Below are 26,295 nucleotides of genomic sequence, written 5' to 3'. Positions count from 1 at the left end.
ATATCTTCACCATTTCTAGAACGCCAAGTAGTCCTATCTTGTACTTGTGAGTGTAACATCACATTAGAAAGTTGTTGCAAAGCCGTGAATCTAGACACCCATGAATTCGGCCAAGCCCACCCACCGTTTTGGACCATATCCACAACCGTGAACCACATCTCAAATCCCGCATTTGATATCTTTCTCAGAGTAATAAAACGGCTCAAGGGACACACGGTATCCCATGTATCAAACCAGACTTTCGTATTGGCGCCATTACCCAACTTAATCCAAATGTGTTGCGTATTTTTTTTTTGGGTAAAGGGTTACCCCGGTGATTTTATAAAAATAAATAAAAACAAGTAGGAAGCTGAAAATACTCCCTAGTTCTCTTAGTGGCATACCACTAAAGAGTGAAACACAAAACCAAAAAACAACCAATTACATCAATTGACATAACAAAAATGGTCTTCACTCTTCATCCAAGAATTCTTCCTTATCCATCATCCATTCTTCCAAGAACCGCTTGACATTCACATTCCGCTTGTACTTGAAAGAAGTTAACTTTAATCTGACAGTGTCGATAATATCATCAGCAAGTTGCTCCGGGGGTCTCAGCTTGTTTTTGAAGAGTTTCGAGTTTCTTTCCCTCCAAATAGCATAAGCTGAAGCTGCCACCACTAATCTACTAGCCACAGCATAAACCGATCTCGAGTTTGCCGCAGCTACAAGCTTCGAAGTGATGTCATCCCATGTTTCTCGAACCGTATCCATTCGGGTTTTTTTCCTCACTTTACTCCATACCATCTTCGAGTAAGGGCACTCAAAGAAAAGGTTCTCATGGTTCTCTAACCCTGAATAACATAATAAACAGCACATGAGATTCATCGAACCTGTAACCGTATGGTTCCAACGAAGAATCCGGTCTTGTGTCCATAGCTTCTTCTTGTAAATAAGCCAGCAAAGGAACGCATGTTTTGGAATATTGAAAGCGGACCAAACAACCTTCGCCCATGATGTTTGCTGATCACGCCATCGAATAGAATCCCAAACCTCCCTAGATGAGAACGGAACCAGCTTGTTATCCGAATTCATCCATAAAACTATATCCTTTGTATCCGCCAAGTTAAGAGGTTGGAGCTGAAATAGGATCGGGTAGACACTTCTCCAAGCTTCCGGCCAAAGCCACTGGCCGTCACTAATCGCCTCAACCACTTTAGATTTGATATTAAAACCATATCGAGCCATCTGACGAGGAGTCACTATATATTGCAACGGGCACTCAGACGTCCATTTATCAAACCAAAGCGATGTGCTATGACCATTACCAATCTTCGTCCATAAATGCTCACGAAAAATATCTTTACATTTCATAAGACGTTTCCAGCCCCAAGGAGAATTAACTTGAACCGGTATGTCCCATAAACTCCGGCCGCGCAGCCTATACAACTCTATCCAGGTAGTCCACAACGACTTCCTACCCGAAAGAATGCTGTAAATATGATACGCCATCAGAGATTTATTGACATCCGATATCCGCCTTATGCCCAACCCACCTTCCATCTTTGGAAGACACACCTCCTTCCATGCCACTTTAGCTCTACCCTTTGAACCAGAACCATTACCCCATAAAAACTCTTTCATTTTGTTCTCCAACAAATGTGTTGCGTATTTGACCCCAATGTTTGTTTAATAATGATTGACATTTTTCATGTTTTGGTTTTTATTCATTTTCAAACTCTATATCGCTTTCTAGAGTGTTATACGCAAACTGGTGCGTAAACGTAATCAGTTTAACGCGAAAAACACTCCGGAACATCAATTTATGCTTAACATACCTTAAATAACCTTTACATAACTTAGAAATAAGTTTTGAAGGCTTTGGTATGGCAAAATCAAGTTTATTTGCTTACAGGGACTAAATTCGACAAACTGCGAAAGTATGCCGATTTGAACTGTAACGAACATTACGGAACATGACCATAAGTTAAACATACCTTAAATATCCTTTACATAGCTTAGAAATAGGCTTTGAGGGGTTCGGTGTGCAAAAAGTGCATAAGTTTGCATTTTCGCGCATAACTTACGTTCTGAATACATCCGGACATCCAAAAATTTATGTGAGCATTAAAATATTTTATTTTAGTGTTTGGCATAAGAAAAATCCATTCGTCGCGCAATTTGGATCGTTTTTCGCGTTCGTGCGCATTTCGTCGTAATTAAGCGAATATTGCGATCGTACGACCAAACGAACCGACATCCAGCATATTTTTGAGCATGTTTCATGTCCAATATGTTTAGGCATCCTTATAGGCCCTTGAAGTTGGAGTAACAGGCCTTAAAAGTGTCGGAAATTAGCTAAAACAACTGCAGGGACTGAAAATGCATTAATTGAAACTCTGTTTGCTGATCTGGGTACCAGGCGGGCCGCGTAGGCTGCTGTTGTCTGTTACACGGGCCACGAGGATCTGCCAGATCTGCACAGATCTGTTTTTCCAGCTGTTAACAGCTGTTCCAGCCAATTTTTCCACTTGCAAATGGTTTTTACAATACCATGGGCTCATATTAGGGGCTCCCATGGTTTCACAAAACAAGGGGTGCACTTGTACGGTCGAGATCGAAGCACGTTATTCAATGAACGATCTTAACAGTTGTGTGAAAACTATATAAGCCCCACCCTTCATTCTCAAACCCACACTTTGATTCTGAAATTCCTCTAAGTTGAGGTGATTATCACTTCATACCTGAGGATATTTGGAATCAAACTTCCGTTCTTGGACCTTTTGTAAGTATTCTTTCGTCCTTTTACGTTTTTAGCTTAAAAGTCAAACTTTGTTTGACTTTCTGCATTGACCAGTTTATGGTCAACACGAAGTTCGTTTGAACTTCATAACGTGAGCGTAATCACGATGGTTATAGTCCCTAATGACTATACCTACTGATTACCACGTTATCTAGGCTTAGTGACGAGTCGTAGTTTCGGCCAAAATGCGTATTCTTGCGTATTTCGTAACCAAACTACTTTTGGGTATCAAGACCAAAAGGTCTTGATATCAAACTTGTTTTCAAACCTCGTTAAACATGTTTTGACATGTTTAACTCGTCACTTTTAGATTTGTGCTTATATAGGGTCGTAAGGTAAGCAATCTAAACAATTGCTTATACTTTTGAACCCGACCCATTTGGTCGATCATTAGGATCCGACCAAACACATTAGGTGACCATAGTTGCATAGGGAATAACCTTCCGAGGTTATACCTTATGGTCACTTCGTTTAAGTAGTTGTATGATAGGTAGTTTATATGCCTTAGGTAAATGACCAAAATACCCTTTTTGCGCCAAAATTCATTTTAAGCATATGTAACATAACTTTTGACACCTAAACTGATTTAGCAACAATATTAGACATGTTAAGGCATATTCTACTTGTCATAGGACTAGTTAGGCGATCCGAACGTGTTTTACGCGAACGACGCGTTAAAGTAGCATAAGCTACTAAACGGGTCGTAACGGGTCAAAAGCACTTAAGATAGGTTCCGTTTTAGTATGTAGGCTTTGTTAAACCATATTGCATGAGTTCTTACACTCATTTGGTTTACGAACCCTCATGATACCCGATCCCCCGATTAGGTCCGTTTATTAATATAGATACCTATTAGGTGCCGTTTGATTCCGTGATCTCTAGCATTGCTTAGTTGTTACTCAAGGACTTCTAGGCAATCACAAGTGAGTACATAGACCCCTCCTTTACTGTTTTTCAAACATTTTGGGGGTGAAACACATGTGCCTACTTGTTACTTTCGTGATTTCCATGTTTTCATATCATATGCTTACTATGTTCATTACTACACTTATAGTACGTGATTTCTTACATGTTTTTCTATGTATGTTCACTTAGCATGCTAGCACATTGTTTTACATTACATCTTCTTTTGCTATGTATGTTTACTTAGCATACTTAGTACATTGTTTTACATTACATTTCTGCTATGTATGTTTAGCATGCTAGCACATTGATTTACATGACTTTTCTGCTTTGTATGTTAACTTAGCATACATAGTACATTATTTTCACACAACATGTTTACATTTGGTATGACATTTGGTTTGTACAACGGGACTAAAATACGTTCATTAACATTAGCTACGCCGCTCGGTAGTAAGTAGTGGTAACATAGGACTTGACAACTCCCATTCCTGACATCCTAGGTTTGTTTGGATGAAAGGAATGACTGAATCCGAAAACATTTTGATAACCTTTACTCTAAGGTTATCCTACAGTCTCAAGGCTTGAATGTATACGTTTAACTTACCGCATAAGTGTTTGTATCAGTAAAGCATGCATTTATTTTGCAAAACATGACTTTTGATATATTCAAAATACTTTGTTTCGTACATTTTTACATTTGGTTTAAGTAATCACATTTTACTTACCATACATAACATTTGTTTACATATTACATGATTTACGTCTTGACATTAAACATTTTGACATGGTTTATACAATAACATTTGACAATTGGTTTAAACATGAACATTATACATTGGTGGTTTGTTTAAGTGACTTAAGTAATGAGACGTGTGTAATATAATACAAGTATGGTGGATACGCCGCTGGTACTTCCTATATATAAGTGCTTGTATGGTATTACATATCATAGCGTTATTTAAAACATCTCAGTTTAGACATATAACATTTTACATCAATAACATATTTTTCACAAGACATTTACAAAACAGTTTATTTTATACAACTCATTTTACTTGGTTATTTAATTAACCATACACCTTTCTTTTATATAATCTGATTTCCTATCACATTTTCATATGATTTATAAAAGAAAACACTTACAAGATTCATGACTAAATTTCATTAAACATTTCTTTAAACCTAAGTCATGAATCCTATTTTCATAAAACCTATGTATCTCACAGGCATTTTTATGCTGACGTACCTATTTTCACATGTGTTTTCAGGAGCTGTTGGACTCGTACACCTCGTCCATGTGTATGGATACTTGGGGAAGGAGTAGCTATGCTAGAGCGTTAGTAGAAATCTCAGCTGATAATGATTTTAAGGAGGAGATAGTTATAGCAGTTCTGACCTTGAAGGTGAAGGTTTCGTCAAACAGAAACTGTATGTGGAGTATGAATGGAGTCCTTATAGGTGTGCTCATTGTAAAGTGTTTGGGCATTCTGATGCTACATGCCCGAGGCAGACTAAGAGGGATCCTAAGGAGCCGGTCAACAGTCAGAAACATTATGAAGGGAATAATAGACAACAAGTGAAACAGCCGGTAGTAGACAAGGATGGGTTTATGGATGTGGCTCGTAAGAAAGCGGCCAGGAAAGCAGGTTTTCCTGTAAACAAGCAGAAACAGAAGTTTGAGTATAGGCCGATTGGACCTAAACCTCACGGGGGAACCAATACATCGGCTCAGCAATCGAATATTTTATCTAAGAATTCCTTCGGTGTTTTACGGGATAAGGGTTTTCATATGGGTCAGACTAGTAGTGAGGCTCATAATGATCAGCAAGACTCGGATAATGAGGAGGTCATAGAAGTATACAATGAAACAAATAGATTTATGACCTCATCGTCTGCGAGAGTAGGAGCAAGCACATCTTCCTCAAAATTATTCAATGGATAGATTGTCTCGGGGTCATGTGAAGGGGCTGCCGGTTCACGGCAATTTTATTTTTGATGATGGAGGATGATGTTTGGTTTCGTTTTATTTTGTTTGTCTACTAGATAGTCATCTTTGATGTTTAGTAGGCTAGGTTATGTGGTGTAATAGGTTTTTTGTTGGTTGGTTTTACATATATGGGGCATGTCCTATATATGAACTAGTGTGGAACTCTTCCTCACTACTTGTACTTATTTGCGGTTGTTTTATAATAGAATCACCGGGGTAACCCTTTACCAAAAAAAAAGCTGATTCCAAGAAGGTTTCTCATTCGCTTTCCTTGATTTGAATATCTGACTTAGCTTAGGAAAGCAAGTGAGAAAATACTCGGAAGAGACACTTCCTTAAGGAGTTATAAAAGCCAGACAAAGAATTTCGTATGTGATGTTAGAGACCATGCTCAGGTTAGTTGGCGGAGGATACTCCGGTAACAAATTCTACCTCTTTCTTTTCCTAGAGCGGAAAAAGGGTTAAGGAATATCTTAGAGCTGATGCGCGATCTCCTCAAAATTGTTAAAATGATCCAACGTGTTCGTCATGAGAAAATGGAGATCAAGCTTTGCAAGTTTCATGATTACTTGTAGTTTTCTTTTTTCCAGGGCAGTGTACCAAGGTACAAAAAAGAATGCCCGTATGTCGGCAGGATTTTTCGAGTTCGAGAAAAGGTCCCATCCTTCAAATCATGATTGGGTCGACAAGGCCAGATCATGAGCGAATAGAAAAGAAAGATAGAATGCCCTTTTCGACCTGAGTCAAAAATTGATCTAGTAGTGTACGTAGTTTGATCAATTTATCCCTGGAAAGTTTACGTAGTTTGATCAGTTTATCCCTGTTTTTTAGGATTTCTATTCTATTTTTGTTGCTGGGCCTACTTGTACTTGTCTTTCTAGGCGTTTTCCAGGCCCCTTTTTTAAAATAGGAATAACTCTGGGGGGTCAAGCCCTCACCTATACTTTAGGAAAATTAGGCCTACCGATGGGGCTTACCTTGACCATAGGGGTTTTTACGAAGGGCCTCCTCATTAAAGAAGCCGGAGTCTCAGAAGTACTAGCGTGTCCTTTACGCATGATGCCCACAGGGTCGGATTCGGTGGGTAACTCTAGCGGTTGGGGAAAAATACCTCAACCTGCCGTCTGATTCAGAAGGTCAGGGGCAGGGTGTCGAGGGGGAGCCCACTTCTAGAAAACGAGACCGATTCCCTGATCCCGTAGAGACGTCGGTCCTTCCTCGGGAAGGCGACAAGTAGATTCGGAAAGTAAAAATCTTGTGGTAGGCCCATCACAGTAGGTTCCATTATCGGACTCAAGCACATGTAACAGTTTCGAGGAGCGTGTGCTTCTCGAGCCCATGACAGATTCGTCATCCCCCTCGGTAGATGAGGCAATAAACGCCGGGGCACCCAACCCCCCTGCCGAAGCACCCCCTCCCCCCCCCGCTTATGATCCTAACACGGATCCTCTCCATGTGGAGACAAAAAAAAAGGGGAAATGACCCTTTTGTAAAGGACCGATTAGTTCACTTTACCGAAAGAGGTTGGAGGCCATGGCAATTCTCACGGACCTATGACCACTATATGGAGGTATCCTCCAACATCGTCAAAAGTTTGGAGCTAGACTCTGTCTCTGAATACGAGGAGTTCCTTCTCGCTTTTAGAAAGGACCCCAAACTCTTAGAGAGCCTTTTTAATAAGTGACTGGCATTTCTTTTTCCCTTTCTTTCCGTTGGTCAACAACCAACAAAACAAAATCGTTTAGTTCTTCACTACTCGTACAGGAAGGCCACTCTTTCTGTATGGGGGGAATCAAAGAAAGGCAATCAGAGAATGTATACACTCCATTTTCATTACCAAGATGTATCACGTCAGGATCCGTTGCTCAAACCGAATCACGCCAACGTTATGGAAGTTCCTGGATCGTGTAAAATAAGAGTAGTACCAAAGGCAGCACCTTCTGATTTCATAATAAAAAATGGAAAATTGGCTATGGAGATTCCGTGCGGGCAAAAATTAATACAAACACAAAGGGCTTCGACAGGAAAGCCATTTCGATCCAATCCATCCTTGGGGTCAAATAAAAAAAAGGATATGTTTGTCACACCCCCAAAATCCACCTGCGGAGCACCACCGCTTGGGAGCGTGACTGACCAGGATCAAGCCACCAATTATATCAAACATAGCATTTAATAATAATCAAAGACATAATTGGTGTTCAAAACCAAACACTGTTTAAGTAGCGGAAGCATTAAATGTAAAACCCAAAACATAAGTATCAATGTGTGAATGTAAAAGTGTTAAATAAGCATTCACGAGTTCTTGTCCACAACGACCCGCTTCTCCTCTGGTGCAAGCTCCAAGTATACCTAAGGCCCTGCAAGGCATGCAGCAAATAATCAACAAACTAGTTGAGCGAGTTCACAGTATGTAAGTTCATAATCATAGTGCGTGAGTTAACTAGTGGGGGCTTCCCCTGTTTATCCTGGCTAATGAGGGCTTCTCATCAACGGTACTTACTAGACTAACTTCCGACCATGTGTTCTTCTTTACCGAGAACAGGAAAACGTACAGGGTCACGTAGGCTTTACGTGACGTGCCCTTCCCCGAGGACAGTGGTACGCGTGGGGGCTACGTAGGCTTTACGCAGCGTGGCCTTCCGACCTGGAAGCCAGTGAATGGTATTGGGTTACGTAGGCTTTACGTAACGTGTCCTTCCCGACCCGGGAGACATATGGCAAGTATACTGGGTTACGTAGGCTTTACGTAACGTGTCCTGACTAACCTGAGGACGATGGTCTATAGTCTGGTATATGCGTAAGTACGAGTAATCATTCCACATTTATCATATCCAACCCAATTCCCAACCCGGGAATCCCATGCCTTGGCTGTGTGAACTCACCTTGGTTTGCTCGGCAGATACACAAAGAGTATAGATAAGCTAGTAATTTGTCAATCACGTCCTAGCATGGTTGTAATACAAGTCAGGTTCGGTGTTCAAGTATTGCACGTATACATCAAGCAAGCACGTATGCACGTAACCAATCAAGAGCATACAATAGTCATACACTTGTGCGATTCATCATATGTTTCCCAAACAATACCCTGCCCAAACATTTTGAACATGCACGGCCCAATCAATTAACAACTCAAACCTAATGATCTCGGCCCAATTTAATAAAACAGTCCAATACTTGATCGGCCCAAATAATCAAATAATCATTTAACATATGCAGCCCAAATAGCGAAACAGTCAACTTGTGCGGTTAGCGTGTGCTTGTGCGTCGGAAGACCCTTGTGCGGTCAGGGCTTGATGTGCGACTGGGAGTAGATTGTGCGACTCAGCGTGGGCTTGTACGGCCCGAACTGTACGTCCGGCCCAATCATCGCAGCTTGTGCGACCCAAGGGGTTCTTGTGCGACCGAACCGGCCTGTGCGAATGGGCCTTGTGTGACTCAACCTAATTGTGCGATTGGTTTTACATAACCGAATAACAAGCGATCGGTTACAACTAATTAAATCAGTTTCCATATTTATCATGTAAATTAACACAATTTCCATCATTCAACTAGCATAGACTCGATCAAATAGGGTTTTATTACCTTAATTCTTATGAACCCTAATTTTAACATATGAACAATTCTCAATGATTCACATGAACACATAACATAACATTTAATCCGAATCACCTAGCACATCGGCCGATTTTGTAAACATCATCGGCTAACATTGGGGTTTATACCATACATTCTGATTTCATGATCATGCAACCGATTCAACGAAAACATTATCATTAATATCAACATCATCGCATACCACCCTAATCAAATATATAGCAGCCGTCAATCATCATACAATTCATACGAGTGGCCCGATCATTATTACAGAATTCACTTAACAATCAATCATGAAATTTTTTTCAATTAAACAAAACCATACAATCACTAACCGATTAGGAGGCAACAAGGTGATCCAAGTAGAAGGATGGTTGGGTGATCTTGTGCCGCCGGGTTCCAAGGTAACCGAGAGAGAGAAGGAGGATTAGGGTTGTGTGTGTGTGTGGTTGCTTGGTGACGAATGGAAAACAAAACCCCAAGGTTGTGTTTACACGGTTCAAACAAGAGTGGGCCGAACCCAATCATGGGTTGTCCTAATGCTATTCGGCCCCAAAGGGCTAGTGCAATCCATACGGCCCAACTAGGGCTTGTGTGGTTGTGGTGTTGTGCGTTTGGTTTGATACATACAAGCATACATTACAACACAACACATGATTCACAAAGCTCACATAGCACAAAATAACAAGCATTTATTTAGTCCAACCATATAGTCTAGTTCACATATGCACATAGTGTTACACCAAAACGAGTCTAAAGTTCGAGTTGTCACAATGTTAGTGACCTAGCACGGCAAAGCACTCTCCGAGGTCATGGAATGTCTCATTTTTTGGTAAAAATCTCCGCAATAATGTCTCCGTTAGATTTTCCGGTCGAAATACGAGAAAAGTCCATTCAATTCTTGATGGAAATGGAGTTTTTCAAATTCTCCTCAGAACTGGAAGATCATTTCGAGATCTTCTGTGACACCACACCCAGATAAGGATGCACCATACACAATTGATACCAACTTACCAGTAAATACTTACGTTATTGATACAAACGGCAATGTACAAAAGTTGGAAACTTAAAGGTACAAAGTTTGGTCAAACTACTATTAGCTGATCACGCAAAATTTCCACCAGATAAGAAAGTTTGAGATACTTTATTTCACTAGTCACGCCTATCCGAGATAAACAACCCGCCCAAGACTAACCATCATTTCCTGTGACACATGCTTAAAAGACGTCGGATATTGCACTGGTGAGTTTATGAATATACACAATTTACGAATGTCTGGAGCGACATGTGGTGTTCTAATTGTCCGATCCGTGCTTATGTTAGTCCGAGAAACATTGCAAATGCAGGTTTTAACTTGCAAGCTACTGTGGCAGAGTTGGTGGATTCTAGCGGCCATTGGAAGTGGCCGGTTGCTTGGTTTGATTTGTTTCCCGTCTTAATCAATTTTCAGGCTCCGGTTCTTCATGAAGCTCCAGATCGTTTGGTTTGGATTGATACTGAAGGTAAACCGGTTCACTTTTCTTCGAGGGAAGTATGGAATAATCTCCGGCATCGAGAGAATATTGTTGATTGGTTTAATATGGTTTGGTTTAAACAATGTATTCCACGGCACTCTTTCAACTTGTGGCTGGTTATTAGAAACAAACTTAAAACCCAAGATAGATTGTCCGTTTGGGAGGCGGGAAGTGCCACGAACTTGAACCTCATGTGTTGCCCCTTGTGTAACTATGGAAAGGACTCGAGGGACCATCTGTTTTTTGAATGCTTCTACTCTACAAAGGTTTGGGATAGTATCAAGGATATTGCAGGTATGGGCGATGTTAGTGGACGTTGGTCTGACATAATGCAATGGATGACGGTGAACTCGAATATGCAGCAACCGGCCAACGTTACGGGAAGGCTGGTGGTCTCGGCGGCTTCTTATTTTGTGTGGCAAGAAAGGAATTCTAGGTTGTTCTCTCGGAATCAGCGTACGGAGAAGATTCTGGCTGAGGAGATCATTAATATTGTTCGTATGCGACTCATGACACTAAAGTTCAAGATGGGTTTTGTGAGCAGATCTTTTCTCGAGAAGTGGAAGATTCCGGATACGAACTTGGTCATCGATCCTGGCTAGATGCGGATTGTTTAGGCCGGTTTCTGGTTTATTGGTTAGGGCCGTGTTTGCTAGGTTGTTTGTGTGGTTGTTGTTTTCTGTTTTTTGGTTGTGGTTGTTTTGGTTGTCCTAGTCTTGGTTTGTCAAGGCTAGCGGGTGTGTAACATTTCAGTTGCACTTTTGTGCTTTTTTGGTTGATATAAAATTTACCGGGGTAACCCTTTACCCAAAAAAAAAATATACACAATTTACAATTCACATTATTTAATCATGACTTGTACCCGCCCATGTTATCATAACCCAACGTTACCACGTAACTTACATAACCATACATTTAATGCCCACTATACCACATGTGTAGTACCGACAAATCCCGCCGTAGCGGCACGTATAAGGGACCACAAATATCATGTGTATGTCATGCTCAGGTTATATACATGCGTACAACAGTCATGCCATATTATTACAGTTTAGGACAAGCATGTTCACATTTGAAAAGCATTCATAAAACTCACCTCTTGCTAGTAGCTAACCGTTGATACAATTGCTAGTATGATCAGGTACTATCTCAAGGTCCTGACACAATTTACATAATCCTAAGTTAGGTAATGGTACACCTAACTAGTCATTATCATGGTTGGATATTGGTTAACCCTACCTTGTTTAAGCATGGTTGATCAGTCCATGCCTAACTAAGGCTAGGCTACCCAATACCCGCCCCTGACAATAACCCTAGTACCTAAAAATAATACTAACACTACTACCACTAATATATTATTACTAACAATAAAACTAATATTAACTACTAAAAATAAATAATAAATAACTAAACATAAACTTAAACGAGAGTATACCTCAAGACTATCTACGGCACGTTGATGTAGAGTTTCCCTACTCCTGCTCCTACTCGTGCTCCAAAAACGACTACTAACAACACCAAACGGGGTATCGTATACGCGGGATTCTCAATACTAGAGCGTTCCCGTTAAAATTTTGGTGTATCTAAAATCCTACAATTTAACTCCTATATATATGTGAAGCAAGCAGGTACCTCAATTCGTTTCTGGGCGATGTGGGACATTGACGTGCTTGCTAGCTAGCTTGACGTGCTAGCTAGCTAGCTTAGTTATATTAATTCAGCTGCTTCACTCGTTTTTCTTGTATAACTTTTAAAATATGACGTTTTATAAAACGACGAATATGTCATCAGAACGAGCATATTTTTATCTACGTTTTAACCTAAGTTTCATTAAAAACGGAGTAAGGTAAATAAAATAATATATTTAATTATTAATATTAAACAGTCTCTTATAATAGCCAGGGCTTGTACAGATGTCTCATATTTCAACTAAATATTTCAACTAACCATTTTACTCGTTACTTAGTCGTTCAACAATATATAAATTATAAATTTTAAATATAATTTTATTGGTTCACAAAACAGGATGTTACAACTCTCCCCACCTTATAGAAATTTCGTCCGCGAAATTTAAGCAAAGAGATGTGGATATTTTTGTTTCATCTCGTCTTCTTTTTCCCATGTCTCTTCAGGTCCTCTCCTTGCATCCCATTTGACTCGTACTAGAGGAAACTCCTTGTTTCTTAATTTCTTTATGCGTCGATCTATGATCTGAATGGGACGCTCTGTGAAGTTCAACTTGTCATTGATCTGGATCTCCTGCCAGGGTATCTTAAGTGACTCGTCCGCTAGACACTTTCTTAAATTTGACACGTGAAACGTGTCATGAATTCCTTGTAATTTTGTTGGCAATTTTAACCTATATGCTACAGGACCAACTCTTTTGATTATCTCAAATGGTCCAATATAGCGCGGACTTAGTTTTCCTTTCTTCCTGAAACGAATGATACCTTTCCAAGGCGAGACCTTAAGTAATACCTTGTCGCCAACTTGAAATTCTAAGGGTCTTCTTCGTCTGTCGGCATAACTTTTCTGTCTATCTCTAGCAGTCTTCATTCTTTCTCGGATTTGTATGATTTTATTGGTAGTTTCTTCAATAATTTCGGGTCCAGCTAATGGATTTCTACCAATCTCAGTCCAACAAACTGGGGTACGACACTTCCTTCCATATAGTGCTTCAAACAGAGCCGCCTTGATGCTTGCGTGACAACTGTTATTGTATGCAAACTCTATTAGAGGTAAATGCTCATCGCAGTTTCCTCCAAAGTCTATCACACATGCCCTAAGCATGTCTTCCAGTGTTTGTATGGTTCTTTCACTTTGGCCATCTGTCTGTGGGTGATAAGCCGTACTTAAATTTACTTTTGTTCCCAATTCCTTTTGGAAGCTTTGCCAAAATCTGGACGTAAAACAGCTATCTCTATCTGATATAATGGAGATAGGTACGCCATGACGGGTGACAATTTCTTTGACATAAATTCTTGCTAATTTATCCATTTTATAATCTTCTCGTATTGGCAAGAAATGAGCAGACTTAGTTAAACGATCTACTATAACCCAAATAGTATCATGACCATTCTTAGTTCGTGGAAGTTTAGTAATGAAATCCATGGTTATCATCTCCCATTTCCATTCAGGGATCTCCGGTTGGATTAAACATCCTGCAGGCTTCTGATGTTCTGTTTTGACCTGTGAACACGTCATGCATTTTTCCACATATTCATTGATTGATTGCTTCATCCCTGGCCACCAATATTCATCTCGAATATTCTTGTACATCTTCGTACTGCCAGGATGCATTGTATACTTTGATCTATGTGCTTCTTCCATCACCATATCCCTGAGTCCTCCCACAATAGGTATCCAAATCCTATTGTGGAGTCTTAGTATTCCATCTTCTCCTTTAACAAGTAGTTCTTGTTTTCCCACCATCCTTTCTTTGTTAATCTGCTCAACTTTCAGGGCATGTGTCTGTGCATCCTTAATTCGTTCTAGTAAACCTATTTTCACTTCAATTCTAGATGCACGTATTCTTAAAGGTTTAACTTTGTCCTTCCGACTAAAGGCATCTGCTACTACATTAGCTTTTCCTGGATGGTAACGAATTTCACAATCATAGTCATTCAACAACTCCATCCATCTCCTCTGTCTCATGTTCAACATCTTTTGCTCAAATATATATACTTTAGGCTTTGGTGATCAGTGTAGATCACACACTTAGTTCCATATAAGTAATGCCTCCATATCTTGAGGGCAAATACTACTGCTCCGAGTTCTAGATCATGGGTGGTGTAATTTCTTTCATGTATCTTTAACTGTCGAGATGCATAGGCGATAACTTTGCCTCTTTGCATCAACACACACCCTAGTCCATAATGAGAAGCATCACAATATACTACAAAATCTTCGGTACCCTCGGGTAATGCAAGTACTGGGGCAGTGGATAACTTTGTTTTCAAAAGATTAAAAGCTTCTTCTTGTTGGCTGCCCCAGACAAATGGGGCATTTTTCTGAGTCAGTGTCGTTAGAGGCATCGCTATCTTAGAGAAATCTTGAATGAACCTTCTATAATACCCTGCTAGCCCTAGGAAACGTCGAATTTCTGTGGGATTTCTTGGTGCCTCCCAGTTCTTAACTACTTCAATCTTTGTAGGGTCCACTTGTATGCCTTTTTCATTAACAACATGCCCTAAAAATTGGACTTCCCTAGTCCAGAATTCACACTTACTGAACTTGGCATAATGTTTTTCTTCTTTTAGTAACTTAAGAATGGCACGGAGATGACCCTCGTGTGTTTCTCTACTCTTAGAGTAGATTAGGATATCATCTATGAAGACGATTACAAATTGATCCAAGTATGGTTTGCAGACTTGGTTCATAGGGTTCATGAAGGCAGCTGGTGCATTAGTGAGGCCGAAAGGCATCACTAGGAACTCGTAGTGACCATACCTTGACCTAAAGGCAGTCTTGGGTATATCTTCTTCTCTAACCTTTAATTGATGATACCCAGATCTTAAGTCTATCTTCGAGAAGTAGCTTGCGCCTTGTAATTGATCAAAAAGATCATCGATTCTTGGGAGTGGGTATCGATTCTTTATAGTGATCTTATTCAGGTCTCTATAATCAATACACATCCTCATTGAGCCATCTTTCTTCTTGACAAAGAGAATTGGCGCTCCCCATGGTAACGTGCTAGGACGTATGAATCCTTTGTCCAGTAACTCCTGGAGTTGGTTTCTCAACTCTTTCATTTCAGTCGGGGCAAGGCGGTACGGGGCTTTGATAATAGGGGTTGCTCCTGGGATCAAGTCGATTCTAAACTCAATTTGTCTGTCAGGTGGTAATCCGGGAAGATCTTCAGGGAATACTTCAGGGAATTCAGCCACTACTGCTACCTCTTCTAGTTTCTTTTCTTCCTTTGCCTCTAGTGCATATACTAGGTAAGCTAAATGACCCTTTTGAATACACTTGGATACTTTTATCATGGAAATAAAACTTATGGGTTTACTAGGTCTTTCCCCATCAATTGTTACAGCTCCCCCTTTTGGGTCCTTAATTTGAATTTGCTTCTTATCACACAATATTTGAGCTTGGTGACTAGATAACCAATCCATTCCTATTACTACGTCGAACTCTCCAAGTTTCAGTGGTAGTAAGTCTATGGATATTGGGGTCTTACTAATCTGGATGGTACAATCCTTTACCACACTCACAATTTCTTCTTCCCTCCCATCTGCTAGTTCTACTATAAATGGCTTATCTAGCTTACAAGGAGTCTGATTAATCAAAACTCTAAAGTGCTCAGATATAAAACTTCTATCAGCACCAGTATCAAATAGTATTTTAGCATAAAAGTTGTTAAGGAGAAATATACCTGTTATGACATCAGGGTTCCTATGAGCCTCTTCAGTATTCAGAACAAAAGCTCTCCCTCTTGCTTTATTAGGTTCCTCATTCCTCTTAGGACAACTATCACTATAGTGGCCCGTCTCTCCACATTTAAAACACTTACGTGGCTCTCTACAATCACGATAGTTGTGTCCAGGTTTCTTACAGTTTCTACAGACTAACTGGTTACATGGACCGGAATGTCCTTTTCCACAAGTTGGGCACCTAGGTGGGGGTCCTCGTTGCCTCTTGAAATCTCTGTAATTGGGTTTCTTTTGTTCTTGGTAGTTTTCCCATTTCCTTTTCGGGATAGTTTCTGGGGTTTTCTTTTGTTGGATCTCAGTGGCGATAGTTGCCCCAGCCTCTACCGCATCATGATAGGTAGTTGGTTTGGTAGACTTGATAAACGTGCGATATTCTGTGGGGAGTCCCCACAGGAATCTTCGAATACGATTTTCTTCAGGGTTCACCAAGTAAGACACTATTCGAGACATTTCATTGAATTTGGTGACATATTCCCGGTATGTCTTATTCCCGAGTTCAAGATGCAAAAATTCCTTTTCTATTCTGTCAGTTTCGCTTGGTGGACAGAAGTAATTTGTAAACAGTTCTGAAAACTCCTTCCAACTCAGGCGATGTGCCAGATCATCACCTCTAGTTTGCTTTTGTATCCTCCACCAAAATAAGGCTTCGGATTTAAACAAATGAACAGCAAACCTAACTTTATTTCTTTCATGGCAATCACTGACGTCTAGAATGGCTTCTACCTCACTTAGCCATTCATGTGCCTCAATAGCACCTTTCTTCCCGTCGAATGAAGGAGGATTACATGAAATGAAAGTCTTGTAATTACATTCTTTAGAGATTTCTGTTTCTATAGCTTTAGATACTTTCGTATCATCTACCTTCTTTTCCGGGCGAGGTTCTTCTCGTGGAGTTGGTGTAGGTGTAGGTGCAGTGCTTCCCTCAGATTGCCCTGATCGTTCTGTATTCTGACGTTCGCGTCCCTGTGCGTTGGCAATGTTTAACTAAACATACTACTAACCTGCTCATGTGCTTTATGTGCGAGAGAAGGTTGTGTATGATTTGTATGAAGGAGGTTGGCATCTATTTATATTAACAATGAACTACGCTATTGGCCGCCTTCATTTTTTTTTACTCTATGATACTTGATTGAGAAGAAATGTTACTTACTCAAATAATACACAAGTATCATTATATATATGCACTTCATGTATACAACATATACGTATTACATTTTATCTTTTAGATTTTATTATTATTATTATTACTATTATTTTCTCCTAACGAGTAAAGAAGACAAGATTTACGAGTAGTTATTGTTATCATCTCAACAAAGCTTAGTTCTCAGGTCGCTACTCATATGAGTAGGCGAGTCACTATTGAAGAGGTAAAGGGTGCTCTATTTTCTATTAATGAGAACAAATCCCCGGGTCCGGATGGATATACGTCTGAATTTTTTAAAAAATCATGGGAGATCATCGGTTCTGATGTCACTATGGCGGTCCTCGATTTTTTTGAATTAGGCAGATTGCTCCAAGAAATCAACCACACGTTCTTAGCTTTGATTCCAAAGGTTGCCACTCCTAGTATTGTCACGGACTACAGGCCGATTTCATGTTGTAATGTCATTTACAAAGGTATTAGCAAGATCATCACCAACAGGATTCTTGAGGACCTCAATGAGATAATTAGTGAGAACCAATCGGCGTTTGTCCCAGGGAGAAGAATTTCGGATAACATTCTTCTAACTCAAGAACTCATGCATAATTATCACCGGCAAGTTGGTCCTCCGAGGTGTGCCTTCAAGGTGGACATTTAGAAGGCCTACGACACGGTGGATTGGGATTTTCTTCGTGATATCCTCCATGGGTTTGGCTTTAACCAGCGTTTTATCGGTTGGATTATGGAATGTGTTACATCCACTTCTTTTTCTCTCAGCATCAATGGAAACATACACGGATACTTTCGGGGTGAGAGGGGTTTGCGTCAAGGAGACCCTATGTCTCCTTATTTGTTCACCATGGTTATGGAAGTTTTAACTTTACTTCTTCGAAAAGCGGCTGACTCGGAACCGTCTTTTAGATTCCATAACAAGTGCGAAAAACAGATGATTATTAATGTTTGCTTTGCAGATGATCTGCTTATTTTTGCTCGGGGTGATACTCAATCGGCGAGGGTAATCATGGACTCTTTGATGAATTTTAAGGATGTTTCTGGGCTTGCTCCAAGTAACTCTAAAAGTTCTGCGTTTTTTTGCAACGTGTCTAGTAGCATTAAATCCAGAATCATGGAGTTTGTTCCTTTTGAGGAGGGTAAGTTGCCGATTAAATATCTTGGGGTTCCTCTTTTGGCGTCTCGGCTTCTTGTAAAAGATTGTAAAGTTCTTGTGGAAAGAATGGATAAGAGGATCATGGATTGGAAAAATAAGTTCCTTTCGTTTGCTGGTAGGCTTCAGCTGGTCATTTCTGTCCTGTCTTCTATTCATGCGTATTGGGCTTCGGTTTTCTTGTTACCATCGAGTATAATTAAGGAGCTGGAGAATAAAATGAAGTGGTTCTTATGGGGTTATGGTACGGCCGCTAAAGGTAGAGCCAAAGTTGCCTGGAAAGAGGTATGTCTTCCTAAGTCTGAAGGGGGGCTAGGCATTAGACGTATTCTTGATGTTAATCGATCTCTTATGACGTACCACATCTATAGTATTCTTTCGGAAAGGAAATCCCTTTGGACTAAGTGGGTCTTGATTCATAGGTTAAAAAATCGTACCATCTGGGACGTTCCTATCCAAAGTAATTCGCCATGGGGTTGGAAGAAATTACTGAAGTTTAGACATCTCGTTAGGCCTTTTTTCTGGTCCAAAATCGGTAATGGTGAAACAATATCCTTATGGTTTGATAAGTGGTGTAGTCTTTGTCCGCTGAGTAATTTTGTTACTCATAGACGTATGGCTCAACATGGTTTTAGTATGTTTTCTAAGCTTGCGGATGCTATAGATGGTGGCAACTGGGTTTGGCCTGAAGCTTGGAGGAATTTATTCCCGGTCCTATTTCAGCTCCAACCCGTTTCGTTATCGGCTGGTGTTCAAGATAGAATTATGTGGATGAATTCGGAAGGTAACTTGGTCTCGTTTGAGTCTAAAGAGGTGTGGGCGGCTATTCGTTCTCGGTGTTACTCTGTTGAATGGTCGAATGTTGTCTGGTCTCGGTTTAATATCCCTAAACATGCATTCATTAGTTGGCTGATTCTAAAGAGGAAGTTGTGGACTCAAGACAGGATTCTTCACTGGAATCATACCGTAACTGGTTCTATGAATCAAATGTGTTGTCTTCTTTGTTATACAGGTATTGAAATGAGGGACCACTTGTTTTTTGAATGCAATTATTCAAAAAAGGTGTGGTATGAAGTTCGAGAGAAAGGAGAAATGTCTCGGGTCAATGAAAAATGGGACGTCATAATGCAATGGTTGGTGCCTAGAGCTACTCATCGATCTATTAAGGAGGTTACGAGCAGACTTATAGTGGAAGCTTCGGCGTATTTTATTTGGATGGAAAGGAATGCTAGATTTTTCAACAACCAACTTAGACCGCCGGAACAAATTGTGGAACTTATTTTGCATACGGTCCGAACAAAATTGCTCTCTTTCAAGTACAAAGCCAGTGCCAATGTCAGCAGGTTTTTGGAGAAGTGGAACGTGCATGGGGTAGAGACCTTTGATGACCATTGTTAGAAGAAATGTAATAGTTGTCTAATTTTGGTTGTTTGTGTTTGGTTGTGTTCTTGTTTCCTCTTTGGTGGTATGCCACCAAGAGAACTAGGGGGTATTTCAGCCTTCCTACTTGTTTTTTTTTGTTGATATGATATAAAATCACCAGGGTAACCCATTACCCAAAAAAAAAGGGCAGTGTGTACAAAGTGGTAACGAAATGAGGATTTATAGGTTGTAATTATTACTATGGGTATTTTCTAATGACTCTATATCCTTAGTAAGTTCATACCCGGATTTATCTATTATTCGTATTTCAAAGTCAGCCAGAGCATCCTAAAAATTACATAAGCTGGCGTGTTCTCTTAGGTTGAAGCCTAGGTATCCATACCAAATACCTAATTCGCTAAAACCTTTGGCTCTGATACCAACTGTGACACCACACCCAGATAAGGATGCACCATACCCAATTGATACCAACTTACCAGTAAATACTTACGTTATTGATACAAACGGTAATGTACAAAAGTTGGAAACTTAAAGGTACAAAGTTTGGTCAAACTACTATTAGCTGATCACGCAAAATTTCCACCAGATAAGAAAGTTTGAGATACTTTATTTCACTAGTCACGCCTATCCGAGATAAACAACCCGCCCAAGACTAACCATCATTTCCTGTGACACATGCTTAAAAGACGTCAGATATTACACTGGTGAGTTTATGAATATACACAATTTAAAATTCACATTATTTAATCATGACTTGTACCCGCCCATGTTATCATAACCCAACGTTACCACGTAACTTACATAACCATACAGTTAATGCCCACTACACCACAGGTGTAGTACCGACAAATCCCGCCGTAGCGGCACGTATAAGGGACCACAAATATCATGTGTATGTCATGCTCAGGTCATATACATGCGTACAACAGTCATGCCATATTATTACAGTTTAGGACAACCATGTTCACATTTGAAAAGCATTCATAAAACTCACCTCTTGCTAGTAGCTAACCGTTGATACAATTGCTAGTATGATCAGGTACTATCTCAAGGTCCTGACACAATTTACATAATCCTAAGTTAGGTAATGGTACACCTAACTAGTCATTATCACAAGTGAACTTAGACCCGTATCCTGAGAAACCCTAGGGAAGGCGATTTTGGCGATTTTGAGCAGTCTCCTATAACCCTAGCCGTTTTCCTTCAATTCTTGGTCTGATTGATCTTGGTTTGCATCTACGGATTCACTATTTGTTTCTTTTTTTTTGGGTAAAGGGTTACCCCGGTGATTCTATTAAAATGCAAACCGCAAATAAGAACAAGTAGTGAGGATGTGTTCCACACTAGTTCATATATAGGACATGCCCCATATATGTAAAACAAAAACAATAAACCAAAGACCTATGAAACCCCATAACCTAGTCTACTATACATCATGACACGACATCTAGTAGACAAAACAATGCAAACCACAAAACATAATCTCAGCCACCATCATCAAAAATAAAGTGGCCACAAAACCGCAGCCCCTTCAGACGAAAAGCTGACAACCTATATCAGATTAAATTCGTGGTCTAGGGTTCTGTTTTGCTCGATTTTGATTTTCTAATTCGTTTTTTTTCTGATTGTTCTTGGAGCGACGGCATAATCCCAATTGATTTGGCATTTTAAGCTTTGTTCCAATTGTCTGCTGATTAGGGTTTCCGGCAGAATCAATATTAGGGGTTGGCGGAATCGAGTCTTCATCCTGGTCATCTGATTAGGGTTTTGCGGCGGCTGATTCATTATTCTGAATATCGGCAAGTCTCTTCTGATTAGGGTTTATTGCGGCTGATTATTCAGGTTATTGGAAAGTGACGGCTACTAGGGTTGACATTCCTTGTGCTGAATCTCTGTTGACGGCTACTAGGGTTTGCCAGTTTTGGGATGGATGATTTTAGCGGCTCTGGTGGAAACCAACAGGATGTTCGTGGGAAGCCGCGGGCATCGTTTGAAGAAATTGCTGCACGGTTTCTTGATGTAGAAGGGAACACTTTGCAGCCACAGCGTGGTGTAACGATTAGAACTCAAAATGATCCTAAGTCTTCAAACATCATTGATGAACTCACCAAGGTCACAGTTCCGTTTCATTTGGAAAAGAGGGATGTTGAAAAGTCAGATAATTTTTGGGATTACCCTAGCAAGCTTTCACCAAATTCAGGCCTATTTGGTGCATCTTTCTCGGCTGACAACAGGGCTGTTCATGGTAAAGCACGTACTTTGGGGACTGCAGATCCTGTCTCCTTCGCTCACATTGTAAAGAATACAAAGGAGAAGGTTAAAGTGAATTTTCGGGCGATGGAATCTGCCGAGAAAGTTGATGGGGCTGATGTTGTTATTCCATTGTCGTCGGTTCAACAAGTTACTGATAGGTATGCTAACACTTTGTTTGGATATTTTCTGGGTAAACGGTTTTTTTTTTGGGTAAAGGGTTACCCCGGTGAATATTATAAAGAATCAAAAAACAGGGTGTGGCAAAAGTTGACACACACTACTAGACTTGACAGGCCAAGCCTAGGCACACAAAATGAACAACCCGACACACAGCCAACAATAAACAAAACAACCCGAAAAAACACAGCTAACTAGACGCAAAAACTAGAAATCTAGACTCAAAATCAGCCTGGTTCGTCTTCCATCAGTCTCCATGCTTCCAAAAGCTTCCCATGGTTAGCGTCTCTTCCGATCTTGAATCCCATAATACGTAGCCGAACCATATCAAGGACAACTTGAGCCACCGTGTCTTCGTTTCTTTGTACATTTGAAAACAGACGGTTATTCCTCTCCTGCCATATGAAATATGCAAAAGCCGCAACAACCAGCTTACAAACAATGTGTTCCAGCTTCTTAGAAGCAGAATTCTGCTCAATCCACACCAGAATTGAGTTCCACGTATCATTAACATTCCCCATATCAATCCTTCTGTTAACAATGTTCCACACCTTAGCCGCATAAGTGCATTGAAAGAATAAGTGATCTCTAGAATCTCGACCATAGTTACAAAGGGGACAGCACATGAGACGAAGATTTGTCTCACTCCCCGCTTCCCAAACCGCCAACCTATCCTGAGTCTTTAGCTTGTTCTTTAACACCAACCAAAGATGAAACGAGTGCCTTGGAATGCATTGGCCATACCAAACCATATGCTCCCAAGCCACCTTGTTATCCCTAACCCGAAGGTTATTCCAAGCTTCCCACGAGCTAAAATGCACAACTTTTCCCTCCACATTTTTCCATACCAGCCTGTCATCCAAATCAGGCATAAGAGGCGGCACCATAATATTTATGAGGACCGGAAATAAATCATACCATGCTTGAGGCCATCTCCAATTACCATCCGCATCTATAAGCTCCGCAACAGTTGTCTGCAAGTTAAACCCCGCTTGAGCTATTCTCCTAGGAGTAATAAAATTGCGAATCGGACTACACGAGCACCAGTTGTCACTCCACGCATTTGTTTGGGCACCACTACCAATCAACGTCCATACATAAGGTCTAACCAACGGACAAATAGATAAAATTTTTCGCCAGCTCCAAGTCAAACTCCCACGGCCTTGAAACTCCCAAAAATTTTTGCCTTTCAACTTGTAAGAATGGATCCATTTAACCCAAAGAGATTCACGATTGGTTATGATACTCCAAATATGCGACATCATAAGGGCTTTGTTAACAGCTGATATACTACGAATACCAAGACCACCCTCATCCTTAGGCATACAAACATCATAAGGGCTTTGCTAAAAACAACTGGGCTAAATATGGTCTTTCCCGGCTCATGATGAATGCAAACGGGTTTTTTTTCTTTAAGTTTTCGTCTAAGGAAGGGATGAATCAAATGCTAGAGGATGGGCCGTGGTTAATCAGAAGTGTTCCCATAATTTTGAAGGAGTGGTCGCCCTCTATCAAGATGGAAAAAGAGGACATTACAGTGGTTCCAGTTTGGGTCAAGATGCATGATGTGCCATTAGAGGCATTTACTGAGGATGTGCTTAGTTTAGTTGCCTCTATGATTGGGACACCTAAGATGTTGGATACGTATACTGCCTCGATGTGTGCTGAATCTTGGGGTAGGAGTAGCTATGCTAGAGCGCTTATTGAAGTGCAAGCAGGGGCTGAGTTAAAAAAGAGTGTTACTGTTGCAATCCCATCTATGGATGGTAGTGGGTATTCAAAGGTGGAAGTCAAGATTGATTATGAATGGGAGCCTCTAAGATGCTCCGCTTGTTGTGTGCTTGGTCATGATGACAGCTTGTGCCCGAAGAACATTCAGGTACCTTCTAGTGGGGATGCTGAAAAGAACAATGATGAATTTCAGGTTGTAGGGGGCAAGAAGAAGAAAGTGAATAACGAAGGCATCCACATGAAAAATCAGAAGCCTAAGGTAGTTTACAGGCCAGTTGTTAACCCTAAACCAAAATCGTCCTTAAAGAGCCCGATGCAGAATCAGGTTTCAACGTCTAACCCGTTTGACATTCTGAGGGATGATACTGGTAATCAGGGAGGTACCACTGTGGGTCGCGTGGAGAAGAAACCGTCGAGTAACAGGCAGGAATCGGATGAGGAGGAGGTTGAAGAAGTATATAATGAAACTAGTGCATTTATGACATCGGGTACTCATCCTTCTTCTTCGAAAGCAGGGGCAAGCACCTCTTCTACCAAGTTCTCTAATGGATAGGCTGTCTGCTTTTCGTCTGAAGGGGCTGCTGTTTTGTGGCTTCTTTATTTTTGATGATGGTGGTTGAGGATTATGTTTTATGGTTTTTGCATGTTTGTCTACTAGATGTCGTGTCATGATGTATAGTAGACTAGGTTATGGGGTTTTTAGGTCATTGGTTGTTGGTATTTGTGTTTGTTTTACATATATGGGGCATGTCCTATATATGAACTAGTGTGGAACTCATCCTCACTACTTGTACTTATTTGCGGTTGCATTTTAATAGAATCACCGGGGTAACCCTTTACCCAAAAAACTAGTCATTATCATGGTTGGATATTGGTTAACCCTACCTTGTTTAAGCATGGTTGATCAGTCCATGCCTAACTAAGGCTTGGCTACCCAATACCCGCCCCTGACAATAACCCTAGTACCTAAAAATAATACTAACACTACTACCACTAATATATTATTACTAATAATAAAACTAATATTAACTACTAAAAATAAATAATAAATAACTAAACATAAACTTAAACGAAAGTATACCTCAAGACTATCTACGGCACGTTGATGTAGAGTTTCCCTACTCCTGCTCCTACTCGTGCTCCAAAAACGACTACTAACAATACCCAACGGGGTATCGTATACGCGGGATTCTCAATACTAGAGCATTCCCGTTAAAATTTTGGTGTATCTAAAATCCTACAATTTAACTCCTATATATATGTGAAGCAAGCAGACACCTCAATTCCTTTCTGGGTGATGTGGGACATTGACGTGCTTGCTAGCTAGCTTGACGTGCTAGCTAGCTAGCTTAGTTATATTAATTCAGCTGCTTCACTCGTTTTTCTTGTATAACTTTTAAAATATGACGTTTTATAAAACGACGAATATGTCATCAAAACAAGCATATTTTTATCTACGTTTTAACCTAAGTTTCATTAAAAACGGAGTAAGGTAAATAAAATAATATATTTAATTATTAATATTAAACGGTCTCTTATAATAGCCAGGACTTGTACAGATGTCTCATATTTCAACTAAATATTTCAACTAACCATTTTACTCGTTACTTAGTCGTTCAACAATATATAAATTATAAATTTTAAATATAATTTTATTGGTTCACAAAACAGGATGTTACATCTTCGAACATATTAGGGGGTTCCATGTCACTATTTTAACTTCGGCCAACACACAAGATGAGACTTTACCACCGTGGAGCGGCTTTTTTCAAAAGATGGGGGGGAAAGTCAGTAAGATGTCGGAGAAGCAAAATATACGAGATTGCAAACGTAGATTGCTCGCAGCTAAGTATAAATTGAGAAAGCTTTCTCAATTTGTAAAGATACCGATCGATCTAGTGATATGCGGGACAAACATCGAAAGTCTCATGTGACTGAAGAACTCAGCGACGAGTTGACAAAAGAAGCCCTAAAAATGGACATGAACGATGTTTTGATGGGTATAAAGAAATCGTCTTGGTAGCATCAAACCAATAGAACAAGGGTTAGCTCTGCAGCTGGTCTAGAAGCAAGGTAAGTAGGTCCATGCGAGCGCCCGGGATGTACCTTTTAGCCGCAAGGGGAACCGGGTAAACAAAGTCGCGATCAGAATGAATGGTAGTTTGCTGGGCCTGTTGCTCCCAGAGGCGCTGGTTCGAATCCAATTCGTGACAACCACAAAGCCTTTGAT

At 40.3% G+C, this 26,295-nt stretch overlaps 1 protein-coding gene and 2 long non-coding RNA genes across 3 annotated transcripts; 1 reads left to right on the top strand and 2 right to left on the bottom strand.

Annotated features, from left to right (window-relative positions):
• Positions 1 to 7,359: 7,359 nt before the first annotated feature.
• On the top strand, positions 7,360 to 26,169 carry LOC118485425 (60S ribosomal protein L5, mitochondrial-like). Its single transcript, XM_035981517.1, has 3 exons — positions 7,360 to 7,749; positions 10,042 to 10,224; positions 25,745 to 26,169. Exons 1-3 carry the CDS (start codon positions 7,489 to 7,491, stop codon positions 25,997 to 25,999), a joined length of 699 nt encoding a protein of 232 aa, XP_035837410.1. The 5' UTR covers positions 7,360 to 7,488; the 3' UTR covers positions 26,000 to 26,169.
• LOC110897496 lies at positions 10,351 to 12,258 on the bottom strand. Its single transcript, XR_002568695.2, has 3 exons — positions 12,219 to 12,258; positions 11,880 to 11,940; positions 10,351 to 10,473 (listed from the first exon to the last, which is right to left on the bottom strand). It is a non-coding gene; the product is annotated as an uncharacterized LOC110897496 (long non-coding RNA).
• Positions 20,405 to 25,186, bottom strand: LOC110897497. The gene is made up of 3 exons (XR_002568696.2): positions 25,147 to 25,186; positions 20,899 to 20,959; positions 20,405 to 20,570 (listed from the first exon to the last, which is right to left on the bottom strand). It is a non-coding gene; the product is annotated as an uncharacterized LOC110897497 (long non-coding RNA).
• Positions 26,170 to 26,295: the final 126 nt, after the last annotated feature.

The sequence above is a fragment of the Helianthus annuus genome, chromosome 13 (genome assembly GCF_002127325.2).
Source record: "Helianthus annuus cultivar XRQ/B chromosome 13, HanXRQr2.0-SUNRISE, whole genome shotgun sequence".
In the NCBI taxonomy this organism is placed as follows: Eukaryota; Viridiplantae; Streptophyta; class Magnoliopsida; order Asterales; family Asteraceae; genus Helianthus; species Helianthus annuus.
This window is presented reverse-complemented; position numbering and strand designations above follow the sequence as displayed.

What these genes read in the sequence shown, in the direction of transcription:
- LOC118485425 (XM_035981517.1), top strand. Translation starts at nt 7,489, where the DNA reads ATGTATACACTCCATTTTCATTACCAAGATGTATCACGTCAGGATCCG. An exon ending in GGTCAAATAAAAAAAAGGAT is followed by an intron (nt 7,750 to 10,041) that starts ATGTTTGTCACA and finishes TCGAGTTGTCAC; the next exon opens with AATGTTAGTGACCTAGCACG. An exon ending in AACTGGAAGATCATTTCGAG is followed by an intron (nt 10,225 to 25,744) that starts ATCTTCTGTGAC and finishes ACAGGATGTTAC; the next exon opens with ATCTTCGAACATATTAGGGG.